The 22,284-nt window shown below is 53.6% G+C and overlaps 2 protein-coding genes across 3 annotated transcripts; both read right to left on the bottom strand.

Moving 5' to 3' along the window:
* Window positions 1–204: 204 nt before the first annotated feature.
* BRF2 (BRF2 RNA polymerase III transcription initiation factor subunit) lies at window positions 205–4,502 on the bottom strand. 2 transcript variants are annotated; one of them, XR_007709179.1, is made up of 5 exons: window positions 4,322–4,502; window positions 3,638–3,697; window positions 2,986–3,307; window positions 1,938–2,725; window positions 205–330 (listed from the first exon to the last, which is right to left on the bottom strand). XR_007709179.1 is itself a non-coding variant. In XM_035562736.2 (4 exons), the coding sequence occupies exons 1-4, from the start codon at window positions 4,479–4,481 to the stop codon at window positions 2,017–2,019; spliced, it is 1,251 nt and encodes a 416-aa protein (XP_035418629.1). In that variant the 5' UTR covers window positions 4,482–4,502; the 3' UTR covers window positions 1,525–2,016. The 2 variants fall into 2 exon arrangements, 1 of the variants encoding a protein (XP_035418629.1); XM_035562736.2 differs by lacking the exon at window positions 205–330 and having other exon boundaries at window positions 1,525–2,725.
* A 1,255-nt stretch (window positions 4,503–5,757) lies between these two features.
* RAB11FIP1 (RAB11 family interacting protein 1) lies at window positions 5,758–21,473 on the bottom strand. The gene is made up of 5 exons (XM_050715711.1): window positions 21,142–21,473; window positions 16,571–17,013; window positions 15,347–16,136; window positions 10,814–10,919; window positions 5,758–8,945 (listed from the first exon to the last, which is right to left on the bottom strand). Exons 1-5 carry the CDS (start codon window positions 21,471–21,473, stop codon window positions 8,727–8,729), a joined length of 1,890 nt encoding a protein of 629 aa, XP_050571668.1. The 3' UTR covers window positions 5,758–8,726.
* Between the last annotated feature and the right edge of the window lie 811 nt (window positions 21,474–22,284).

Raw genomic sequence — 22,284 nt, 5'->3', positions numbered from 1 at the left:
CAGTCGCCGTGCGACCTGTGCCATCTTCAGCCTCCCTGTGCCTCAGTTTCTGTGCGTGCAGATGGGTTTAACAATCTTTACCTACCTCCCACGGGGGTCACAGGGATCAGCAAGGGACTGAGAAGCGCTTAGGAGGCGCGCAGGCCAGTCCTCCGTGTACACCATGGGCAAGGGGACCGCGGGATCCAGAAGTTGGTGGAGTCAACAGCACTTACTGGCAGAATTTTCTCCCCTTCAGAACTAGCTCCTCCCTCTTTGGACCCCTCGTCCCGCAGGGCTGGATTACTGCTGGGTTTGCCGCAGTTCTGCCACGCTTCTCTGACCAACTGCCTGCTTAAAAACATGTTTTATTGTGCCTGGTATTTAATACAATTTAAATCCTTACGTCAATATGCAGCCTCCGTGGTCTTGCTGATGCTGAGTTGTTATATATGCTTGCTGCACTGTGACAGTATTATATAAAAAGCTTCGTATTATTAATTACACTTTTTTTTGTCTGTTTACATTACGAGCAAATGACATATCAACAGAGAGCTTCCTGCAATATACGTGGGGGAGGGGGGGGAAAAATATGCCAAAGAAATGTCTTTAAAGGGGTCTTTTGCATTTTTATATAAATAGAACATTTCTAGCAGATATGTTTTGTTTAATATATTAAAGATTTGCAAATCTGCCAAGATTTACTGTTATTTCTCGCAGCCTTTGCGTTCAAACACAACAGCCCGCTAGGCACACAGGGGTCACTGTTCCACCGAGTTGTGCAATGCTCTGAAATGAACAGCCAGCATCGTTCTACTCACACGATCCAAAGCTCTACCTTTGCCACAGATTTCCGGCAGCTTCCCGCTGCTTATTTAGCCGAGGCTGGGTAGTTTTTCCCTGACGTGAGCCAGGCTGAGTTTCCCAGGGGACGGCTGTAATCCCTGAACCTGGCAGTCCCAGAAAGCCCCAAGAGCCTCCTTGCGCGGCCCCATGCAGACCCCGGGCAGGCGCCGCACGCTGCTTGGCAAGAGGGACACCGCGCTTAGAGCTGCGTTAGCCTGGGAACGTGGGGCAGCAAATGAAGCGAGCCCCTCTGCCTGCTCCCAAACCCTCCCCGCCATCGGCTGAAGGAGGTGAAGCACAGAACCTGAGAGCACCCCTGGAAAAGCTGGAGCAAAGCTCCAGAAACCCACTGCTAACCGAGGTGCTGGAAACCTCCACCTTACCCTGCACGTCGCGCCCGCTGTGACCGAGGGACGGGCAGCACTTCTCCCCCTCCGCCCTCCAAAGCACAAAAATCACTGCAGCAGCTTCACACTGCCACCGACAGGCACGAATGAGGCAGAGACCGCCTGCCACACCGAGTCCTCCTCACCCCGACTGCTGCGGGGCCTGGGACGTGCAAGCCAACGCCACTGGCTCCAAGCACATCCGCTAACTCCGGCCACGTATCGGCGATGAACCAAAAAACAGGCCAACTTCAGGACAAATCCAGCTGCAGCATGACTCAGGAGCGCTTGGTGCGAGCCCGGCCCTCCGAGGACCAGCCCAGCAGTCGCCAGCCTTCGCTGACGTGCTCCCTGCAAAGCCGACGGGCTGCCTGCCCGCCTGCTTCTGCAGGAAGGACGCGGGGCTGGGCTGGGCTGGGCTGGCTCTCCCCGGCACGCCAACACCACCACCTTACCTCTGTGTTAGCACACCCACCCGTGGCACCTGCCCCACAGCACCTGGATTAACCAAAACGCGTTTTACCAGAGGCTGCAAAGAGAGAGAGTCAAGAAACCATTCCTTGCACCTGTACTTCTATGTTTAACAACAACATAACGAAACCCAAAGCAGGAGGAGCTCTTTCAAAGACCCGTTTTGGTCCAGAACATGAATCAGGACACACTCTGCTCCCCCCCAGTCCCATTTCCACGGACGACCGCCCCTGCAGCGTACGGCGGCGCTCTTACCACCGGGTTTTATGGTTTGGTCCCAGTCCCTGGTGCTCTGGTGGCACTGTCCCCCAGGCCGTCCCGGTGACGGCCGTCCTCACTGCCACGCCTTGGCCTTCCTGAAGGCCCGGATCTCCTGCGGGCCCCTCAGGTACTGCTCTATCTCGCTGTCAGAGATGGGCTCGTCTCCAGTGAGGGCAGCGTCCGACTCGCTCAGGGCTGCTGTCCGCAGCCTCTTCCTCGGATTGATGAGGCAGGGCGGCAGCAAGGGCCTCCGGCTGCTGTCACATTTGTGTTTCCCTCCCGAAGGGCAGCCTTCCTCCTGTCCTGCCCCCGCAGCTGGAGGAGAGCCGGCGGATCCCTCGCCCTGGGCTTCCACGTGCTGCTCCCCTGCACCCTCCAGGCAGAAGGCGTTTTTCAGCAGGACGAGCCGGTGTTGCAGCAGGTCCCCGATGTGCTTGACCACCGTCTTCTTGTCCAAGCTGAACACCCTCAGCCAAGCGAGCTGGGACGCCATCCTCAGGAGGATCTCGAGGAGCTCCTTCAGCCTCAGGCGCGCGGGCGGAGGCAGGTCGATGCCCGCCACCTTGCAGAACCGCGCCAAGGTGCAGGCGAGGCGGGCGGCGGGCCGCAGCGACTGCCACGACAGGAACGCCGCGGCCGTGACGACGGGCAGGGGGTGCCGGCCCGTGACCAGCCACGTCTCGCTGGCCAGCTCCACCACCTGCAGCGTCCGGGCCACCATCCGCTCCTTGTCCTCCGCAAACGGGGCAGGGACGTCCTCCGCGCGCTGGAACAGGCGGAAGCTGGAAGAGGACGGAGCCCACCGCTAGCGCCAGCACAGGGAAGCCTCAGACCTGGCCGCAGCGCCAAGGCTCAGGTGGTGACCGACTCCCAGGGCCGTGAGCAGGCCAAGGGAATGCTCTTTCAAAAGCCCTGCGTAACAGAACAGGCCGCCCTGTGTCTGACTACAGCCTTCCACCCCCGGCTGCATTTTAGAAGCTTTTGCACGCGTCGGTGTCAAACGGCGAATGCTGAACTGGCAGGATGGAAGGGCCCACGTTACCTGTTGAGGTGTGTCTTCACCAGATCCGCCAGGCTCAGCGCTGGCACGGAGATGCCGAGCTCCTTCTGCACGCTCAGGTAGACGCTGGCGAACAGCTCCTGCTTGGCGTAAAGCAGGGAGCAGATCGTCCCCACCGTCAGCGGCCAGCTGTGCTGCCGGCAGGTCACGAAGACGCAGCAGCCCCCCAGGAGCTCCTTCTTCTCCAGGCTGACCAGGTGGAAGGCGGGGTGCTGCAGCGCCCTCTGGAAGTATGACACGGCCGTCTCCTCAAACACTGACGGGAGCTGGAGGACTTTACAGAGATCCTGGACCCGCCGGATCCCTGCGAGAAGACACTGCTTTTACGATCAGCTCATGCAGCTTCTTATCTGCGTATTCATCTCTCCTCAACATTACTGTGCAGCCAGTATTCACCCGGCCCCAGGCAAGGACACGAGGACTTTTCCCCCTGACCCCGAGTGCGGGTACGGCAGTTTGCTTCAGGCAGGCACCAGCTGGACGCAGAACTAACTGCTGCCCTCGCTTAGTGCCAGTCCCCACAGGCTCTTACCATTCCAGAGAGCGACAGAAATGCATTGACAAATTGCAGCAAAGCAGGAAGCAGCAAAAGAGAATCAACGTGTACGAATGAAACCGACCGGCACGCTCTTACCTCGCTGCATGCAGCGGCTCAGCTGCTCTTTCTGGCCGGTGCTCTGGGAATAGGCCACCTCTGAAAAACAGCAACTGTTAGGGCAGATAAACTGGACGGCCACAGTGCCAGATTTCGATTTTCACAATCAACAATCCTTTGAGGCCACTAAACAAGACCTGGTGGCAGAGGCTGAATGATGTTAAGGAGCAGGATCCCCTTTAGGCCACCGCTCCTCTACAACAGCAGCAGCAAACGGCCCGGGGGCTACTCCAGAACACTTGCAGTTGGTTCAGATGCCAAAAAGCCGCACACCGTGCGTGTTCGTGTGCGTTCCGCGTGTCCCGGGCCCAGCACCTGACCCCAAAGTACCCTTAATCTGAATTTTTAACAAGAAAACCTGGTGCTGGTCTCTGGCTTGGGGAGGGAAGGGGGAAGCTGGGCTTAATCCTGGCAGCACCCAGCGCAGCTCCTGCCACGCAGGGCACCGAGAGCGCTGGAACTGCACGGATTGAATTGTACCGAATCGTTAAACAGCACAGAGCAATCAAATCGCAGGGAGCACAGAGGCAGCCGCCACCGCTGTCAATGCCAGGGGCAGTTCGGGCAGCGCTGCGCTGCTGGGCCCGGCCGAGGACGGCCCCGAGCGGCCTCCCCGGGGTGGCTCGCAGGCCCCGCAGCGCCCGGGGCCGGGCCGGGCCGCACCTCGCAGGTGCTGCTCCTCGGTGTAGGTGGTGGTGAGCAGCCCCTCGGCCAGCACGCAGCCGCAGGCGGCGCAGACCAGCTGCTGCTGCGCGTAGTGCGCGTCCTCCACCAGCGCGGCCGAGCCGCACTCGGGGCACCGGCCCCGGCCCCGCTCCGCCATGGCCCCGCCGCCGCCCGGGTCCGTCCCGCCGCCGGCCCCGCCGCCCGCCTCGGCCCCGCTCCGCGCGTTCCGGCCCCGAGCGTTCCGCCCGCAGGGAGGGGGCCGTGAGTGGGGCTGACAGGGCGGGAGGCCAAAACCCGTGAATGAACACAAAAAAACAGCACAATAAACACACACACAGACAAAAAAAAACACACACACACACACACAAAACATCAGCAAAAAACACCCCCCCCCTCAAAAAAAAAACACAAAACACCCCAAAAAGCGCCCCAAAAAAAGAACACAAAAAACGCCACAAAAAAAAAAAACACCCCCAAAAAACACAACACACCCCCCAAAATACACACCCCCCAAAAAACACCACCCCCCCAAAAAAAACCACCACAAAACCCACCAAGACCTTCCCCACCCACAACTCATCGTTTGTGGGGGTCCGGGGGCACCAGGCGCTGCCTTCTCCTCCTCTGGCCCCCAGCCCCTCAGACAGGGGCTCCCCATGGCCGAGACCCTCCCTGTCCCCCCCCACACCTTTCACCATGGCCCCAGAACGGGTGCGAGGCCACTCAGGGCTCCTGAGCGCAGGTCTCAGGGTAAATGGCCCTCGAGACAGCGGGAGGCTGATTACCACCAGGTCTCTCTCCATCAGGGCCCACAATTGCGGGGCCATTACAATTAGGGGCCGCATTGTTGGCACTGGGGTAATTTACCAGGCTGCCGGCCAAGAACCTTTTGCACATTTTTTGCTTCACAGAAAGTCTCAATTCTCGTGATGGCGATGAGCTTGTCGATCAGGTTCCCCCGCCCCATGAGGTGTTTACCGTGAATTTCCTGCACAGATAGCTCACAGGACTAGCCCCAAAATACCTGGAGGGTGAGGAGTTTCGGGCAGCAGAGCTTGTCACGAGGAAAGGGTGAGGTCCTGGGGCTGCAGCACCAAGAACTAGTTTCATTCTGCAGGTCACTGATGCACAACCACTGCATTTTCAACCCGTTCTCGATATGCACAATGTGCTCCAAAGCACATCCACCCGCCCCACACTTCTGGGAGTTACTGTGGAGGTCAAAGCAGCCCACAGCACACACAGAAAACCACAAGCATCTCGCACTTCAGTTGGAAGTTATCAAGAGATCAGACAACTGAGGGGCACAAATAAAACCCTCAGGAAGGCTGCAAGAGGCAAAGGCACCTACTGAGCAGCACCCAGACATCCCCCAGCTCTCCATAGTTCAGTACTCTTTGAAACTGCTGTTTGAGGAAACAAAGTGATCAGGACACTGGAATTGAGATATCTTTTATTTTAGTGTTCCATGAAACCAAAGGGCATTTAAAAACAAACAGCAACCCAGGCTAAAAGCAGACAGTATGATGAACGGGGAAAAATATATTCAAATCCTTCAATAATAAAATAATAAAACAATACACTTGATTCTTAGGCCCCTTAAAGTCAGCGTGAAGCACCCTGCTGAACCTAAAACGCCTGTCCCCTTATGCCAAAGAAAGGCTTTAAATAGTATTGCTGATAAAAGATTGAGGTACGAGATTTGTGCTGTGTTTTCACAGCTCTGGAAGTAGAAGCGTGGCTTGCACAGGACCGCCACCCTGCAGCAAGGCCTGCGACCACAGGAGATAACCACCCAAGGTGCAAAAGCCAGACAACCCGAGGCCCACCTTAATGGACAAAGTTGAAACTAGCAAAAGGCTACTGAGAGAGGATATTACAAGTTTTAAGGCTTCGTCTCTAAGGAGACTATTATTAGCATATACTACCATTTTGTCTGTGTGTATACAACCTCAAGATACATATTCTTGCCAAAAGGAATGCATGTAATCAATCCACTGTAAGAACTTCATGAGATCCGTGCTCCAAGAGCATCATACGCAGCATCACAGTGACTTCAGCAGCCACATGGTAGTACCCTTATTCTTTTAAAACAAGGACAGCAAAAACCAAGCCAAGTCTTCCTTAGCATGTGTCCAGTTATGACTACCAGTAATACCATTTTTGATTTTGAACTTTATGCCATTGTTCAAAGGCACTACTGGTTTTTCTGATTGAAGTAGAAAACCAGAAAGTTGTGGAAAAAAGTCTAGAAGACTAATTTATTAATGAGGTACGGGCAACCACTTCTTTCCAGAGATCCACTGAGGCACAAGGAAGAAACTGAAATTATTTCTTCATCTTCCTCATTATTTCAAGGCACGAGAAGCAGCATCAATTTCCAGTAATGCCAACCAGCACCGCTCAAAATTAAAACCATCAGCCCAGACCTGAAGATGCCACTAAGAATTTCTGTGTTTCGAACCCTTCATTCACAGAAGAGGGTACAGTAAAGAAGTACCTAAAGACTCCTAACACTTAAACCAAAAAGGCTTGTTTCAAATCGAGCTTCCCATGAAGGAGAGCTCTGTCAGAAAAGATTCAATTGCTAGGCCAGACTTTGGTAGTTAGCCAGTTTACAGTAACAGAATGTAATTAACGGCATTTTTTGAATTTTCCAATAAATGTGTACATCTCTAGGCAAATATATTAAACTTCTCTTCACTACAAAAACACACTATTTGAGAAGTCTCCAGTAGCTTTCAGTGTTTTATGAAACCAGTAAGAAGACTACTAAGAGGTTAATAGTTAATCCAGCTAGTCCCTCATTAAAGTGCTTTACTGTAGGAAAATTGCCTTAGAAACTCACCCCTTTCGAGCTACGTCTGGAGTAACCAAATAGATTATCTCAATTTCAGAAGGCAGAAGCGTTTACTTTGGTTCTCTGCTACTCACTCTTTTGATATTTCAACTTTCTTCTAAATTTCTGATGGACTCTCACAACCCTGATTAATCTAAGAGCTGCAAAGACACATCTGATTTGTTAGCTTTGGCAAGAGCTCGCCACAAAAAAGCCACATTTAACTTTCAGTAGAGGAAGCCTGTTGTGGCTGCTTGACAGTGCTATGCCGTTATTTTCTGCCTGATGAGATGGGGAGAACATACCTGTCTCTATTGAGCTGCAAAGAAGCCACAAATGAAGGAAGCAGACCGAGGTATGTGATTGTCTTGCAAAACCAGTACTCTTTTTCAGCTACATAAATTTTTATGCCATTGCGAGCTTCATGTCACAAAGAAAACCAAATCAGATTTGAGCACTAGAATTTTAACTGTTCCCATCCCAAGGGGAGGGCAATTTGGTTCTTTTGATAGCTGTGTAACAAATATAAGAAAGTTTTAAGACTGATCACCTCAGAAGGTTGTTCCAAGGTAAGCACTAGCTCCAAAATCCAAGGCGCTTAGATTCACTAAACTGCAACGGTATAATACTAAAATTATCACTGAACTTTCATACAGCAAGTGACACAGGCCACGCACGTGTGCAGTGAAATCCATCCCTATTTAAGAATACGGAACAGAAACCAGATGTACCTTTGCCTTCTTCCTTCTCCGAACAAGCTTTGAATCGGGAATTGGAAGCCTGTAGGAGAACAACTTCCAATTTAAGGTACCTTCAGCCCAAATGCATTACTACTACTTATTCCTATGGTAGACAAACGTACCATGACGTCTCAGTGTTTCCTTGACCAAAAACCACCTGTAAACCTTCCCCTTGGAGAACTGCTTTGAAACCATATTTACATTATGTCATTAATTTAGCTTTGTTCCTTACTTTCCAGTCCATGGTTTAAATTGCATTCCACTTTTAGGGCCTTAATTGCTTTTAAAGTCCAGCTCATGCAGCCCTGTTCTGAAGCTTACATCTTTGGACTTCTCCAGTGTAGTTATTCAAAACAATAAAGAAAAAAAAATCAAATCCTCAAGCTCTACTGTACAAGATTTTATATTGCACTATAACTTAAGATGTGGACAGAGGAGTAATTGATCTATCAAAGCAGCTACAAAACTGAACTACGAAAAAATCTTCATAAAGGATCAGCAATGCCGGCGAGGAAAACGTATCAAAGAAAACCTTCATCCTTCCTATCGCAATCATCCTTTGGACTAGATGCCTGAACAAATCTTCCCAAATAATGGAAAAAGACCAAAAAAAAATAAATATGGTAAGTTGATTCTACTTCTGGACTCCCTGTACAAGACCTGATGTAACCACTAACCAAAGTGATAGTTGCTCAAGGCAGAAACAGGAAAGAGGTCATTTTGTGTGGGCAACACAACCGGTACCACCTACTTCACATTGTCTCCTTATTAATCAAACTCTGCTGGCGGGAATTCAGTTCTTTGTTCAACGTCCAGAGAGCTTTTACATCTTTCCAGCTTTTCTGTTTCCCGAAGTTGAAACACGAAGAATGTTTGGGGTTTCTTCCATGACTCTGACAAGCAAGTTATCGATGTAGTCTTCAAGCTCCCGCACCTGGAGATCCTTCTTGCTAATCGTATCCTTCTGTTTCAAGACCAGCTGGATCAGCTCATCGTGTGTAAGCTGAGCATAAGCATAGGCAGGATCTGAAGGATCGTATTTCTTCAAGAGAAGAAAGGCAGGGTTATTACAGATATACAGGCATTGCAAACTAGCAACTGAATGCTATCTGATAGCTGGTTTGGGGAGCTGAGGCACCAACGAACAGTTACACACAGCATTTGCAGAAACACAGCTGCTTCTCAGAAGAATTCCTGTGCTTCCTATCTTTTTAAAGGTAAGCTCCATCCAAATGGCATTTCAGAACATTGATCGTTAAGCTTTGTGACTGCGCAGAGCAGGCTGCCCAGACCCAAGCCGTGAAAAAACGAGAGGCTGGCAGGCAAGGCCAGGCCAGACGAGCTCTCTGCAATAAAGCACCGTCAGGCCATTAACAAACCCAGCCCAGAGAACTTCACACACAACACTGTACATTCATGCACTTGCAGAATGCAGAACAGCTTTTTAATTTTTTTTTTGGGGGGGAAAGAGAGCAAGTGCTTTAGAGTAGGTGTGTAATACCTCACTTACGGCACAGAGCCGATTTACAGAGCTTACCAAGTCTCCTCCAAAACAGAAGGCAGGCTCAGAGAGCGCCAGCCGTTACAGAAAGCAACCGGGCAATTGCTTTTAGCATAAAGGCTTTGCATAACGTCAGTTCAATAATTCAACTCTCTGCTGCAATTTATGCTGAAAGAATGTCATGCTGACTCTAGGCAACAGCCCATCCAGCTTAGTGAAGGTGCATGGAAATTAGAGCCACGCATCACCAACTACAAGAAAAAGCATTCTGACAAGCACGGGGAGAGCTACTGTACAAAATCTAGCTAAGACTTGGGCAGTCAAATTCAGGTTAAAGAGCACAAGCCACTCAATTAGGTCTTGCCATTTCACTCTTATTGTAGAGAACACATCACAAACAGCTTCTCTGAGAAGTCTGCTTCTAACTCTTAAGCAAACTAGACAAATACTTAGCAGCTTCTGCCAATTCAGTCCAAACAGTCTCTGATGCAAGGCCAGATTGCCAGCCCAGACGTTTCTGTTGCAGGGAGTACTCATTCAACAGGCTCCAGTGACTGCAACGTCGAGCCTAACTTCATTTGCGAAAGGCAGAGCACCACACCAGAATCCCAGCCACAAGTTTTCAATTCAATGAAAACAGCAACACGTCAGTTTAAAGTGTGCAAATAAAACATGTTCTTCTTTTCCACTTACACCAGAAGGAGGCACTACAACATTCGCTTCAGAGGTCTCCTGAGACAAAGATTATGCAAAAAATCACTTTAAATCCGAGTGATTATGCAAGCTGCACAGCTCTGCTTTTAGGAACCAGCCCTGCTTCAACAGCAGGCACCTGGTCTCGCAAAGGGCACAGGGTATTAACGCAACACGTTGCAAGGCAACAGCCACCCTGAGGGTACTTTTTCCCGCCTCCTCAGCTTTAAGAGCCACATACTTACTTCGGGGTGAAAAGAAGCTTTGGGGACTAATCAGGCTTGCATATAAACAGTGACTAAGTTGTCCAATCTTTCTGGCTGATCCAAGTTACGCAGCTCCTACACGTCACGAACACGACTATGTGCCAAGGTAGCGCAGGCAGGGAGTCACCCGTCCCTCCTCCTGCAGCGACCGCATCGCTCAGACACATCCCACTCGCCTCTGGGGAGTCGGGCAGCACCCCTAAATCCTCTCCACGGAGAAAGCCCCACTCAAACAAGAGCTGCCAATTCTAGCATTGATGAGTTCGCGAGAACAAAGACTGTCCCCACCCCTGGGGACTGCTAAAAGGAAACTTCGTGTTCCCCATGTCTGAGCACGACCACTGTTCTGCTTGGGACACACGACAGGAGCCCAGACAAACTATCCTGAATCTGGAACTCTGATCAGTTTGCTGCTTAAACTTGGGTTTGAAGTGCCACGTTCCTCCATACCTTTACGTTCATCTCAATCAGCTTTTCATTCATAGTGCTGATGACATTCAGGTTTTTACTTTGAGACTTATTTGCTGTGGCATTCATTGGCTTCACAGGATGGAGTCTGTAACATGAAAAAGGCTCACGTTATTCAGGCAGCAGGTATAACAATGGCACTACACAGATCTGCAGAGTCAAAACAAATTCAGCAAGAAATCAGGGAAAATTCCTACCCTACTCAGTCTCTAAGGTAAGGCATTTCTGTCTAAGCCGAAGGTGTTTTATAAATACACTCCAGTTCTTTCTGTTATCTTTATTGACTTAAGGCATTGGAGATAAAGAAACAGTAACAAGGCAAAAATATCTTGAACAGTGTCATAAAAGAAAAGCAAGGTCAGTCTGCGTGAGAAGGCAGTGCACGCCAGCGGTTATTCTGCTCTGTTGTGCACTGGCATTTGAGCCTGGCATTCTTAATGAGAACACAGTCATGGTTCTTGCAAAATATCAAATGCTTCTACTACCCTGTGACGAGCACGTCACATCTTATCCAATCTTAGTTTGCGCCATAAGCTGCCAAAACGTGTCATCCTCAATTGCTCAAGCAGGATTCGTTTTGCCAGCTTTAACAGAGGCAGAAAATTGTACTTGTATCTCAGCACGTGCCAACCCAGAAGCGTCCTACGCTCTAGATGGAGCTCTGCAGATCACAGCACTGAGGGCTGACAGGGCAGCAGCGCGATTCCTCGGGCAGCAGCACCCCAACCCATGGGAGGAGCAGCTCCGGGAAGCAGCCACACGCTCCTGGGAGCTGGGTTTTAGCTGCATCGCTTGCTGCAATTTACTTTAGGGCTCAGGAGCCCGATTCCAATATACGAGAGAGTATCCCAGTTTATCAGGCTTCCTGCAACTGCTCTCCCAGTTCTGAAAAGGATCATTCCCAGCCTATTTCTCGAATTTGGTTAAATGACCCCACTTCTTAAAACGTGACCGTGCTTCCCCAGCAGTTTTCCTAAGGGGCAGCACTGTTACGAACGGCAGGCCCCCCCAAGTGCTGTCAGCATCCTCCAAGGACATTCCGAGTTATCTGGTGCCGCCTGCTAAGTTACAGCAACGATCCTACGCTAGCACCGCAGGGCTCAGGCACCGACAACCCACGGGACAGAGGTTAAGGCTGCACAATGCCATGTCACTAAGAAGAACAGCAATTTCCGCAGCTGGAGAGACAGAGCTGTGCTGACAAAAGCAAGGCTCACGCCAGCACTGAGATACTTTCTGTGCGTTTCCCATATTCTCTCACCTGTGCTTAGGAGACATGGTTTCACCACCCTGCTGAGTTTGGTTAGGATACGTTTCAGAGGGTGAAACCCATGCCTGAAGAAGCTTCTTCTTGCCAGAAATTCCTGCTTTATCTGCGAAGCCCTCTGCTGTTGGCTTTTTCGGAGACTCTGCTCTATGACTTGGGGTGTCAGAGGAGAAGGAGCGAAAGGTAGAGCAGGGCTGTGAAGAACTTGACAGAGAGGAAGAGGAAACAGAAGGCTCAGAGAAGTCACTCTCTGCACGCTCCTCAGCATCAGCACCTATTTTTAATTCCTGTGTCTCAAAACAGCCACTGCGCTCCCTGCAATGAGATGCCATACGTAGGCCTGAGTCAGCTCTCTGGTTATTGACACCGTGCACATGCACCCTCGCAGGTGGCGTACAAACACCAGGAGCATTTCCTCCTCCCGGAGCCGCCAGCGTTGCTCCGGCTGCAGCAGAAGTACCAGAGCTCTCTTTCAGTTCCTCACGCAGAGGCACTGCGCCTACAGACAGCTTTCCAGCCGCCAGAACATTTTCATCATCTGCAGCAACACCGCAGTTCTCCTGACAGTCACCCAGCAGCTCGTCATCGGAGCCTCCCTCTGGAATAACCGGAAGACTAGGCAGCTTCACACCATGGTCTGCAGTAACCGGAACGGCAGACCTCAGATTTGTGAGACGGTCGAATAAATCATCACCACCTTCGGTTTTTAAATGCCTGTTACTGCTGTCAGCTCTGAGCTTTATTGCTGGAGTGAGAGCTGTCAGTGAGCCACTCGGGGGGAGGCATCCGCGAGCATCCGAGGGTTTCTCGTTGTGCAATGAAAGCCCACGCACAGATTTTACACCCTCAGCTGACGAAGGCACGTCACTTAACTCATCGCTTTGAGAAACTGGTGGGCACTTCTTCAGTGTTAAAGACAGCCGTGGTGCTGGCTTCGGTGTGACCGACGCCTCGCTGCCAGCCCTTCCCACATCGGCTTCCCGAAGGGGCTGCGTGCGAGCTCCCGGGGCTGGTTTCGTACATTCTGCTTGAGAAAATGAGTCATTTTTGTCAAATGGAGACGCCCGGGGCTCTAACGTGGGTGTACATTCCTCCCTTCTCTTTTCACTTAAGATCTCCTGCTTCTCATTTAGCTCTCTCGCAACGGAAGGCGGCCGTTCAGCTCCGTTCCCTGGTAAGAGGCTATTACTACACTCTGAGAGAGACGCAGAGTGTTTGCCACCCTTCGTGCAGGGCTCGGTATTCACACTGCCTATTCCCACACCGTCCTGAGCAGCGGCCTTGCTGTTCTGGATGGGATTTGTGCTGCCCCTAGAGAGCTTTGACGATGGGCAGCTCTCTGCTTCCAGCCTGTCGGCAGTCCCTGCTCTGTTCCCTGCAGTGTCTGCACCTGTGGGTAGCACCCCCCTGAGATCAGAGGGCTGCTTCTCGTGGCGCTGCCCACCCAAACCCTCGTCCCCTGACGGAACAGGCTGCGACTCCCCGAGCAGAAAGGACACGCACTTCCTAGCCGCTACCTTGCCTCCCTTTAAAGAAGCGTCTGCCTGGACCTGCGTGGAGTCACACTGCTTCTCTGGAGCCAGAGCGGGACCGACAGAGAGAGCGCCGAGAGGGTTTGACACAGCCCTTACGTCACGAGTTACAGCCGCGTCCGAAGAGCCCCCTGAAGCGGTAGGCACAGGGCGTTTCAGATCAGCGGGGGGTGCCGCGGAGGAACAGCCTGCATCACAGGGAGGGCAGAAGGGGGAAGAACCGGCCACAGCTTGGCAACCTGGCACGCCTGGTCCCCCTCCAGGCTGGGACACAAAGGGGTTATTGCCATTGAGGTGGCGACCAGAAGGGAGGGAAGGCGCAGGCGGAGGAGAGGCAGCCCAAGAAGCACGCGTGGCAGAGCTTTCGGGACCCTGCCCCCAGTCAGAAGCGAAAGGATTATTGCCGCTACCAGACACCTGCCTGGGAAGGGGAGCTTTGGGAACAGGGGCTGCGGGACGGTGGGGCAAACGGGCAGCGTGCTCAGAACCCAGGGCCGGGGACGCCCTCTCCCAGGTGGGACTGAAGGGGTTCTTGCCACTCAAAAGCTCTGCAGCGAGAGGAGGAGGGAGAGAGGCAGAAGAACTAGTAACGCTTTCAGAGCCTGGCACTGTGACTTCTTGTCCCGTTTTAGAAATAAAGGGATTATTTTCGCTACTGATACGGGGTACAGAAAGAAAAGCGGGAAGGGAGTCAGGTGCAAGAGTAGGAAGCGTGGCTTTGGTTTCCTCCTGTGCAGGCACGCCCAGTCTGCAAAAGGGACAAAAAACTCGCATGTACGTCACTTGCAGATGCAACACGAGGCGGGAGCAGACAAGCTTTAGCACCAGCCTCCATCAACGCCTAACACTGGAGACAAATTACACTGCAAGAGACTTAAGAGCCTACCTAAGAGACTTAACATACTTGAATGCACCTTCACAAAACACTCCACTATGTCAGAAGACTTCTGCTGCAGTTTGCACAAGCAGCGCTCAGAAGCGGACATCGCAGCAATTATCTCATCTGATGCACCCCAAGCAATTTTGTTAGTAGGGCACTTCATATGCAAGATGCTTAAGCGTGAAGAAGCACTGAAAATAGGGTGGGAGGAGGACACAGAACAGCCTTATTAGTAAAATGAATATATTTACACACATATTTAGACATATATATATAAATATATATATGAAACCACATACATAATTATACACGAGCAGAATTTCCGAAAAAGCCTTGTGTATAAACGCCACAAACGTACGTCGTGTTGCTGTGAACAACGCCAAAAGCAGAAGGGCTCCAAGGTTAACTCCTCTGAAGATCATAGCAAAACAGAAGGGAGAAGTAGAGATGTTAGAACTGGTATTTCAGGCCCCGGGTATGTTTCAAGCCACACAGCTCTGAGAGGAGAATGTTAGTTTGTGCAAGAGATCCAGCAAGAAGAATTACCCCTGCAGCATCTGAAAAGATGCCTGCACCCAGAAAACCAGCATTTTTGGCATTGCTTAAAGGGAACAGCCCTATATCACCCACTTTTCTTACTGAGAAAGACCTCAAAATTATTATTTGGGTCCGACACCTAGCTCAAAGCCATCAGGTACCCCCAGAGTAACGCAGTTCTGCTGCGTGCAGCACACCAAGTCCCCAGGTGCTGCTCTGTGGTAGGAAGCCGTCTAGTTAAAGCCTACAACCACTGCGTGCTGCCATCAATAGCAACATCTGAAGCAAACACGACTGACCTGGGTTTCACAGCTTTGGTCTTCGCTGGTGCAGCAGCCTTTTCAGGTTTCTGCTCTTCCTCAAAAGGGTTGAGCGGTTGTTTATTCGTGGGGACTTCTTCTAGGTGACTGTCTTCTGGAGGACTTCCTCTGCTTAAGTCTGCTGAAAACTCAAGACGTTTGGCCTCCTGTTCGCTTTTCTCTTCCGCAGCCTTGGTTTCCTCTTCCTTCGGAGTCCTCTCTGGAATTCTTTCAGCGTCACTGGTTTTCGCTGCTTCCTTCTTCCCTGTGACCAGGGAAAGCAAGGCAGACTTCTTGTGGTCCGTTTTTTTGGTCTCTTTAATGACCTCGATGGTCAGGGGAGTGCTGGTTTCCAGGTTCTCTTCACTGCTAAGCAATTTGTATGATGGCAGCGTCATGGATTTAAAGGTCTCCAGGGATGCAGACCCAGACAAAGCGTTGCTGGGAGATGTTCCGCCCACCTCTTCAGGTCCTTTAGCAGACCTGGAAGACAGGTTCTCTTCTGAAGCAAAGAGCTGCTTCCTCCTGAAGTTGAGAGGAGAGGGGGAAGACGCTGGAGTGTTGTCCTTCAGCGCGCTCTCCTCCATATAAACGTGACTGCCATTGATACACAGACTGGACTTGGAGACCGGATCATTTTTGGATTTAAGGCCACTGAATAAGGAGAGCCCTTCTTTCTTGGTGTTGCTAGTGGTTGTTTGGTTTAGTTGCCTGTTGTCCAAAGTTGCTGTTTTACGAGATTTAAATACTGGAGAAGGAGACTTCTCTTCCAGGGCATTTCCAAAGGCTCCTGCAAAAAAACAATGGGGAGAAATTCGAGATCTAAGAACACCTCTTACACTGGCTGCCGACGGCCTCAGTGCTTCACAGCTCACTGACTGAGCACAGCAACAGACACAAGTGTGACTACGCTGCTGCTTCCACGTCCCCTAGGTCCCTCAGCACGGTCCGCCCTCAGCAGGCAGGATCACATGAGCCTTCCAGCGGCCCAAAAACACCGCAGATGCTTACTGCCAAGCTGCACCACCACCGGGTGCACGCTTTGCCCACGGTTTCTAAGCTATCCCAAGGTAACCTCAGCTGTCCATGTCTAGCACCCTGTACACCTACACACCACCATGGGCAGAAGTGACTTGCTATGGATTTGTTCAGAAAGAACGCTCTGAGGAGCGTGAAAAGTGCAAGCAAGCCTTCGGGGAAAGGCCTCACACTTCATCTACTCACTTTCTGAGGTTGGAGAGGTCTCCGACTCCTCGTCATCCCACTGCGACTGAAAGTCGCTGGGCCGCAGCCTGACCCGCTCGGCCCCGGGCTGAGGCGTAGGCAGGACGGACATGGACTGGGAGAGGGAAGTCTTCTTCAGGCCAGGTTTGGAAAACAGGGTTTTGAACTTTGATTTCTTCTTCTCCTTCTCGGCTGACTCATCTTCGCTATCAGCTGGGGAGTGAGTCGTGCTGGGAACGATCTCCGATGCCGTGTCAGAGAGCCCACTGCTCCTCTTCCCCTTGAGCTTGTCTTTGATCTTGCCAAACGGAGAGCGAGACTTGTCTTTCATGGACAAATCAAACATGCTGGCTGTCATGTTGCTCCTCATGAACTGGATATCCACTTCAATCTCCCCTCTCTCCTTTTCCTTTTTCCCTGGTTTGGAGCGAAGCTTGTACCACCTGCCAAACCAAGGAGATTTGTTTTAGCAACAAGCTCTCGAGACCCACAAATAGTTTAAAACAACAGAGGGTGTCCACGTTTTAAGAATCTGAAATGTCTACGTGTAGAGAAAAAGAAAAACCTTTAATCTTACAACTACGTCACAGTCCTATGACCCCAGATACCACAGGAAAACTTCTTATTGCAAACAGAAAAAGTGAAATCTGTGAAATTCGTGAGATTTGTTTTATTAAACCAAAACCAGAAAGGGTTAAAAACCCACACAACATGGAATTCATGTAGGTCAGCTCAGCCACTTTTTTTTTGTACTTTCCTCTGCCTTCCTGAAATTCACAGAGATTAAAGCTTTGAAGTGGGTGCTAAAGGAGCCTCAGAGAGGTGACACTGGTACCAGAGAGCTTACGCACACAGCCCACACCCTCATACCTTTCATTCCAACTTCGTCTCAGCTGCTATCTTAATGCTTCTTAAGCTAAGGAACCCCTAATCAACGCAACGAGAACCAAAACAAGCATTACAGAACTTCTGGGGATTTCCACAACTCCGCGCCAGCGATTGGATTGAACCGGCCAGGTTTGCTACAGACAGAGCCTTATCCCTTTGTGAAACGAGCCCGGAACAGGAACGCACCGCGAGCAGCGAGCGCTCAGGGAAACCACGCTGCCAAACCAGCGCCTGCCTGCCACGACTCCAGTTGCTAAATTACCGCCCCGTACGTCCTCCTCAGCGACATCCACAGCATGTTAGTGCCAGGGAAGAAATATTATCAGCTGCATACCAATGTGGGGGGGGGGTTGTTGGTTTTTGTTTTTTTTTTCGGCTGTTCCAAGAGCCACAGACTTGCTGACTCCACCGGCCTGATAGGGAAGGACGTGTGGAAAACGCTGGCTTTGACTCCACACAGCTGGTAAATGGAAATGAAGGAACAGAACCAGATCGTGCAAACCGGCCTCTCCAGCAAATTTGCACTTCAAAACTCCGATTGTGCACTGGAAGCAACGAAAGAGAATAGGAAAAAGCCATTTTCTTCAGAAAAAAGAGACCAGAAGGGCGTTAGCTGAAGGGGGGCTCAGAAGCCTCCTGCGGAGGACGGCGTGAGAGGGACGCGGAGGCGCGAGCAGCACGCACGGTCAGTGCTCAGACTCGAGGGTACAGGACAGCAGCACCGGCACCAAGCAGTGCTACAAGGGTTGGGTTTCCAAAAAATTTGATGTTTTTTCAGGTTCATCCTGCCCTGAAGTCCCGCAGTGACGGCTGGCAACTTCCTATCAGCACCAGCCTGGCAACTGCCGCGCTCGATCCAGGCACAGCAGGGCACGCACGAGCCTTTTGCCTTCCACACGAGCCATGGCTGGGCTCTTTTGTCCCGCCTCGCGACCTTTCCAGGCGCACGCCTGCATTTCTACAGCGTCCGTGCTGTCCTGCGCAGCCTCCCAGGGGCAACGAGGGCCCTGTCTGAAAGGCAAACAAAGTAAAAACTACGTGCTCAGCAAAAGGCAGCCCGACGCGCCGCTCTTTCTGAGGAGCACGCCACCACATCCACTTCAGTTTGAGCAGGGAGAGTAAATCATTTACTGGCAAACCCACCCAAAACTAGAGGCAAACTTTAACTTCTTATTCTAGCTGCAAACAGCCAACGTTTTCAAGCCTCGGCGTAGCACACAAGGAGGGATCACCGCACGTGCTGCGAGTAAATCCTGCGTTCACAGGAGGGCGTAAGCTTCCCTCAGCTCCCAGGCAAAGAGAACCGGCGTAATTCACGTAGTAAAGCTCTGCCTGAGCTGCCTTCTGCATTTCGTCTCCTCTTCAGTAGTGCTAGGAGCGGCTTTTGGATTGAAAATCTGATTAACTGCATTTAGGACATTAGTGCCCACCTTTCCACCAACACGTTTCATTTCCAGAAGACGCCAGCCCTCCGCTGCTGTATGTCATCACAGCATTGAAGTGACGATGGAAGAAACAAGCTTCACGCAGGAAATCGAGGGCAGGCGGGAGGCTAACGACTGGAAATACCGCAAGTTTCCCCAGAAGCACCAAAGTAACATCTTTCCACAATTTTCCTTGGGCCCAGACGTGAAGAAACCAGCCTGGGAGAACCCCCTCGCTGACCCCTGGTGACTGCGGGCACTTAGCCTCGCAGCGTAAACACATTAGGGCCTGACACCAGCCTCACAGCCCTTAATGACAGCCACGCTGTAATTAGGGCTTCACAAGCAGCCACGGCTTTGTTAAGAAGCAGATCCTGGCTTCGGTAGTGAATAAACACCGGCTCCTCGGGTGGGTGAGGAGGGGAGGGTGACTCACGGGCTGCCTCGCACCACATCACAGCCGCGCGGCTCTCCCGGCGCTGCTGGCTCCCGGCGCAGCGCTCTCGGTAACCACCCCTGGGATTTCAGGGCACTACACCAGTGTTTGTGTTCCAAGGTGCAAGTGTGACACGGGTCTGGCACTCGGTGTTCGAGGAGAAGTCTGCCAGCTCGGTGCCTTGCAGCCAGCAGGGAAATGAACCCAAATAGCGCTGAGTTACCTGCTCCTACACACCATCAGGCTCTGCTAAGCGTTTATTAAGAAAAATACATAAACAGTTGGCAGCGCAGGGCTCTCATTCTCCGTCCGAACAAGAGGGCATTTCAAACACATTAAGCTTCCTCAGACAACTTCATTGTTCCCAGTGTAAATCGTTATCACAGGCACGTAAATATTTAAAAAGGAGAAACCCGAGCACGGGGCAGGAGCGCCTGGAAAGGCACCGGGCACCTTCCCCTGGGCCAACCCCAGGGGGTCCCCACCCGGGGGTCGCCCTGTGCAGGGCACGAGGGGCTCCCCCCCGAGCCCCCGCTGCTCCCCGCCTCTCTGAGTCCCCACGGGGGGCGGCAGCCCCCTCAGCGCCCCGTGGGACGGAGGGGACGCCACCAGCCACCCCTCCTCAGGGTCTCCTGATGGGTCCTGGTGTTCCGGGACCACCACCCACAACCTGCTGCCCTAAGGTCCCCAAAGCCCCTCAGGGCCTACTGAGGGCCCCCCTCAACCTCTGGGAGCCCCCAGCTCCCCTCCAGGACCTCCCAAACCCCCCTTCCCAACCCCTCAGGGCCCCCTAAAGCCCCCCCCAAACCCTTATTGGGCTCCTCAGCTCCACTGAGTCCCCCCTAAAGTCCCTCCCCAACGCCTTAGGGTCCCCCCAGCTCTGCTCAGGGCCTCCCAAAATCCTCCTCCAACCCCCCAGAGCTCTGAAAAGCCCCCCCTCAACCCCTCAGGACCCCCCAGCTTTGCTCAAGGCCCCTCAAAGCCCCCTCAGGCCCCCCCCCAGCTCCCCCCAAAGTTCTCCCTCAAGCCCCCAGAGCCCTCTCAAGTCCCCCCGAACCCCCTCAGGACCCCCCCCATGTCCACTCAGGCCCCCCCATCTCCTCTCAGGGGCTCCTCAGCTCCACTCAGGCCCCCCTAAAGTCCCTCCCCAACTCCTCAGGACCCCCCAGCTCTCCTCAGGACCCCCCCCAACCCCTCAGGCCCTCCCCATCTCCCCTCAGGCCCCCCCAGCTCCTCTCAGGACCCCCCCCAACCCCTCAGGGGCTCCTCAGCTCCACTGAAGCCCCCTAAAGTCCCTCCCCAACCCCTCAGGACCCAACCCCCAACCCCTCAGGCCCCCCCCAGCTCCCCTCAGGCTCCCCCCCCAACCCCTCAGGAGCTCCTCAGCTCCACTGAGGCCCCCCAAAGTCCCCCCGAACCCCTCAGGACCCCCCCATGTCCACTCAGGCCCCCCCATCTCCCCTCAGGGGCTCCTCAGCTCCACTGAGGCCCCCCAAAGTCCCTCCCCAACCCCTCAGGACCCCCCAGCTCTACTCAGGACCCCCCTATCTCCTCTCAGGCCCCCCCCCAACCCCTCAGGGCCCCCCCCATCTCCCCTCAGGGGCTCCTCAGCTCCACTGAGGCCCCCCAGAGTCCCTCCCCAACCCCTCAGGACCCCCCAGCTCTACTCAGGACCCCCCTATCTCCTCTCACGCCCTCCCCACGTGCCCTCAGGGGCTCCTCAGGTCCACTGAGGCCCCCCAAAGTCCCTCCCCAAGCCCTCAGGACCCCCCTATCTCCTCTCAGGCCCCCCCCCCAACCCCTCAGGCCCCCCCCGTCCCCACCTGGTGTGCCGGCGGCCGCCGTCCCCCCGGAGCGCCGCCAGGTCAACCTCGGCGCGGCCCAGGAACTTGTCGACGCCGACGAGGGCGCGGTGCAGCACGGTGAGGCGCAGGGCGGCGGCGGCGGCGGCCCGCGGCGGCAGCTCGAAGGTGGCCTCCTGGCGCCACTCGGGCCGGCCCTGGCAGCGCTCGGCCACCGACGTGGAGAACTTGTCCCGGCCCAGCGCCATCACCGCGTACGCGTCGCTGCCGCCCGCCGCCGCCTTGGCCCGCAGCCCCCGCGCCCGCAGCACCGTCACCTGCACGTGCGTGGGCGCCCAGCCCGGCGCCGACATGGTGAGGGGAGAGGGGCCGCCGGGGGGGGCCGGCGGGGAGCGGGGGGACCGGGGGGCACCGGGACCCGGGGGGACCTGGAGCGAGCGGCGCCGCCGCCGGAGCCGCCCCGAGCGCTGCCGGCCCCGCCCCGCCCCTCTCGCGAGAGGGAACCGGGGGGAGGGGGCGGGGTTTGGGTGAAGGGGGCGGGGCGATGAGGTGGTGGGCGGGGCTTGGGGGAGTGGGCGGGGCCCGGTGCTCGGGTGGGAAGGGGAGGGGGGGGGCGCGAGTGTGAGTACGGGGGGGGTGTGTACAGGTGTGTGTGAGTACGGGGGGGTGTGTGTGTGAATGCACGTGTGCACAAGTGTGTGTGCACATGTAGGGCTGTGCAAGCGTGCGTGCGTGTGCGCGGGGCTGTGTACGTACAGGTCTGGGTGTGGACAGGTGTGCACACGTACAGGGGTGTGCACGGGGGGGTGTACAGGTGAGGATGAGTACAGGTGTGTGAGTACAGGTGTGTGAGTACAGGTGTGTGAGTACAGGTGTGTGTGAGTACAGGTGTGTGTGTGTGCAGGTGTGTGTGTGTGCAGGTGTGCGCGTGCATGCACATCTGAATGTACGCACAAGCGTGTGTATGTGTGCACGTGTAGGGGTGTGTGAGTGTGTGCGCATGCACAGGGCTGTGTATGTGCAGGTGTGGGTGTGCACATGTACAGGGGTGTGCACAGGGGTGTGCATGTGTCTGCGTGCAGGGGTGTGAGTGTGTGCACACCTGGGTGCGCACAGGGGTGGGTGTGCAGGGGTGTGTGCATGTACAGATTTGTGTGTGTACAG

This window comes from Cygnus atratus, chromosome 27 (genome assembly GCF_013377495.2).
Source record: "Cygnus atratus isolate AKBS03 ecotype Queensland, Australia chromosome 27, CAtr_DNAZoo_HiC_assembly, whole genome shotgun sequence".
Lineage (NCBI taxonomy): Eukaryota > Metazoa > Chordata > Aves > Anseriformes > Anatidae > Cygnus > Cygnus atratus.
Note: the sequence above shows the minus strand (reverse complement) of the source record. Positions and strands in the feature narration are given on the sequence as shown.

What these genes read in the sequence shown, in the direction of transcription:
- BRF2 (XM_035562736.2), bottom strand. Translation starts at nt 4,481, where the DNA reads ATGGCGGAGCGGGGCCGGGGCCGGTGCCCCGAGTGCGGCTCGGCCGCG. An exon ending in CGAGGAGCAGCACCTGCGAG is followed by an intron (nt 3,698 to 4,321) that starts GTGCGGCCCGGC and finishes GCTGTTTTTCAG; the next exon opens with AGGTGGCCTATTCCCAGAGC. An exon ending in GAGCCGCTGCATGCAGCGAG is followed by an intron (nt 3,308 to 3,637) that starts GTAAGAGCGTGC and finishes GTCTTCTCGCAG; the next exon opens with GGATCCGGCGGGTCCAGGAT.
- RAB11FIP1 (XM_050715711.1), bottom strand. Translation starts at nt 21,473, where the DNA reads ATGTCGGCGCCGGGCTGGGCGCCCACGCACGTGCAGGTGACGGTGCTG. An exon ending in GACCTCTCCAACCTCAGAAA is followed by an intron (nt 16,137 to 16,570) that starts GTGAGTAGATGA and finishes GTTTTTTTGCAG; the next exon opens with GAGCCTTTGGAAATGCCCTG. An exon ending in TGATTGAGATGAACGTAAAG is followed by an intron (nt 8,946 to 10,813) that starts GTATGGAGGAAC and finishes CTTCTCTTGAAG; the next exon opens with AAATACGATCCTTCAGATCC.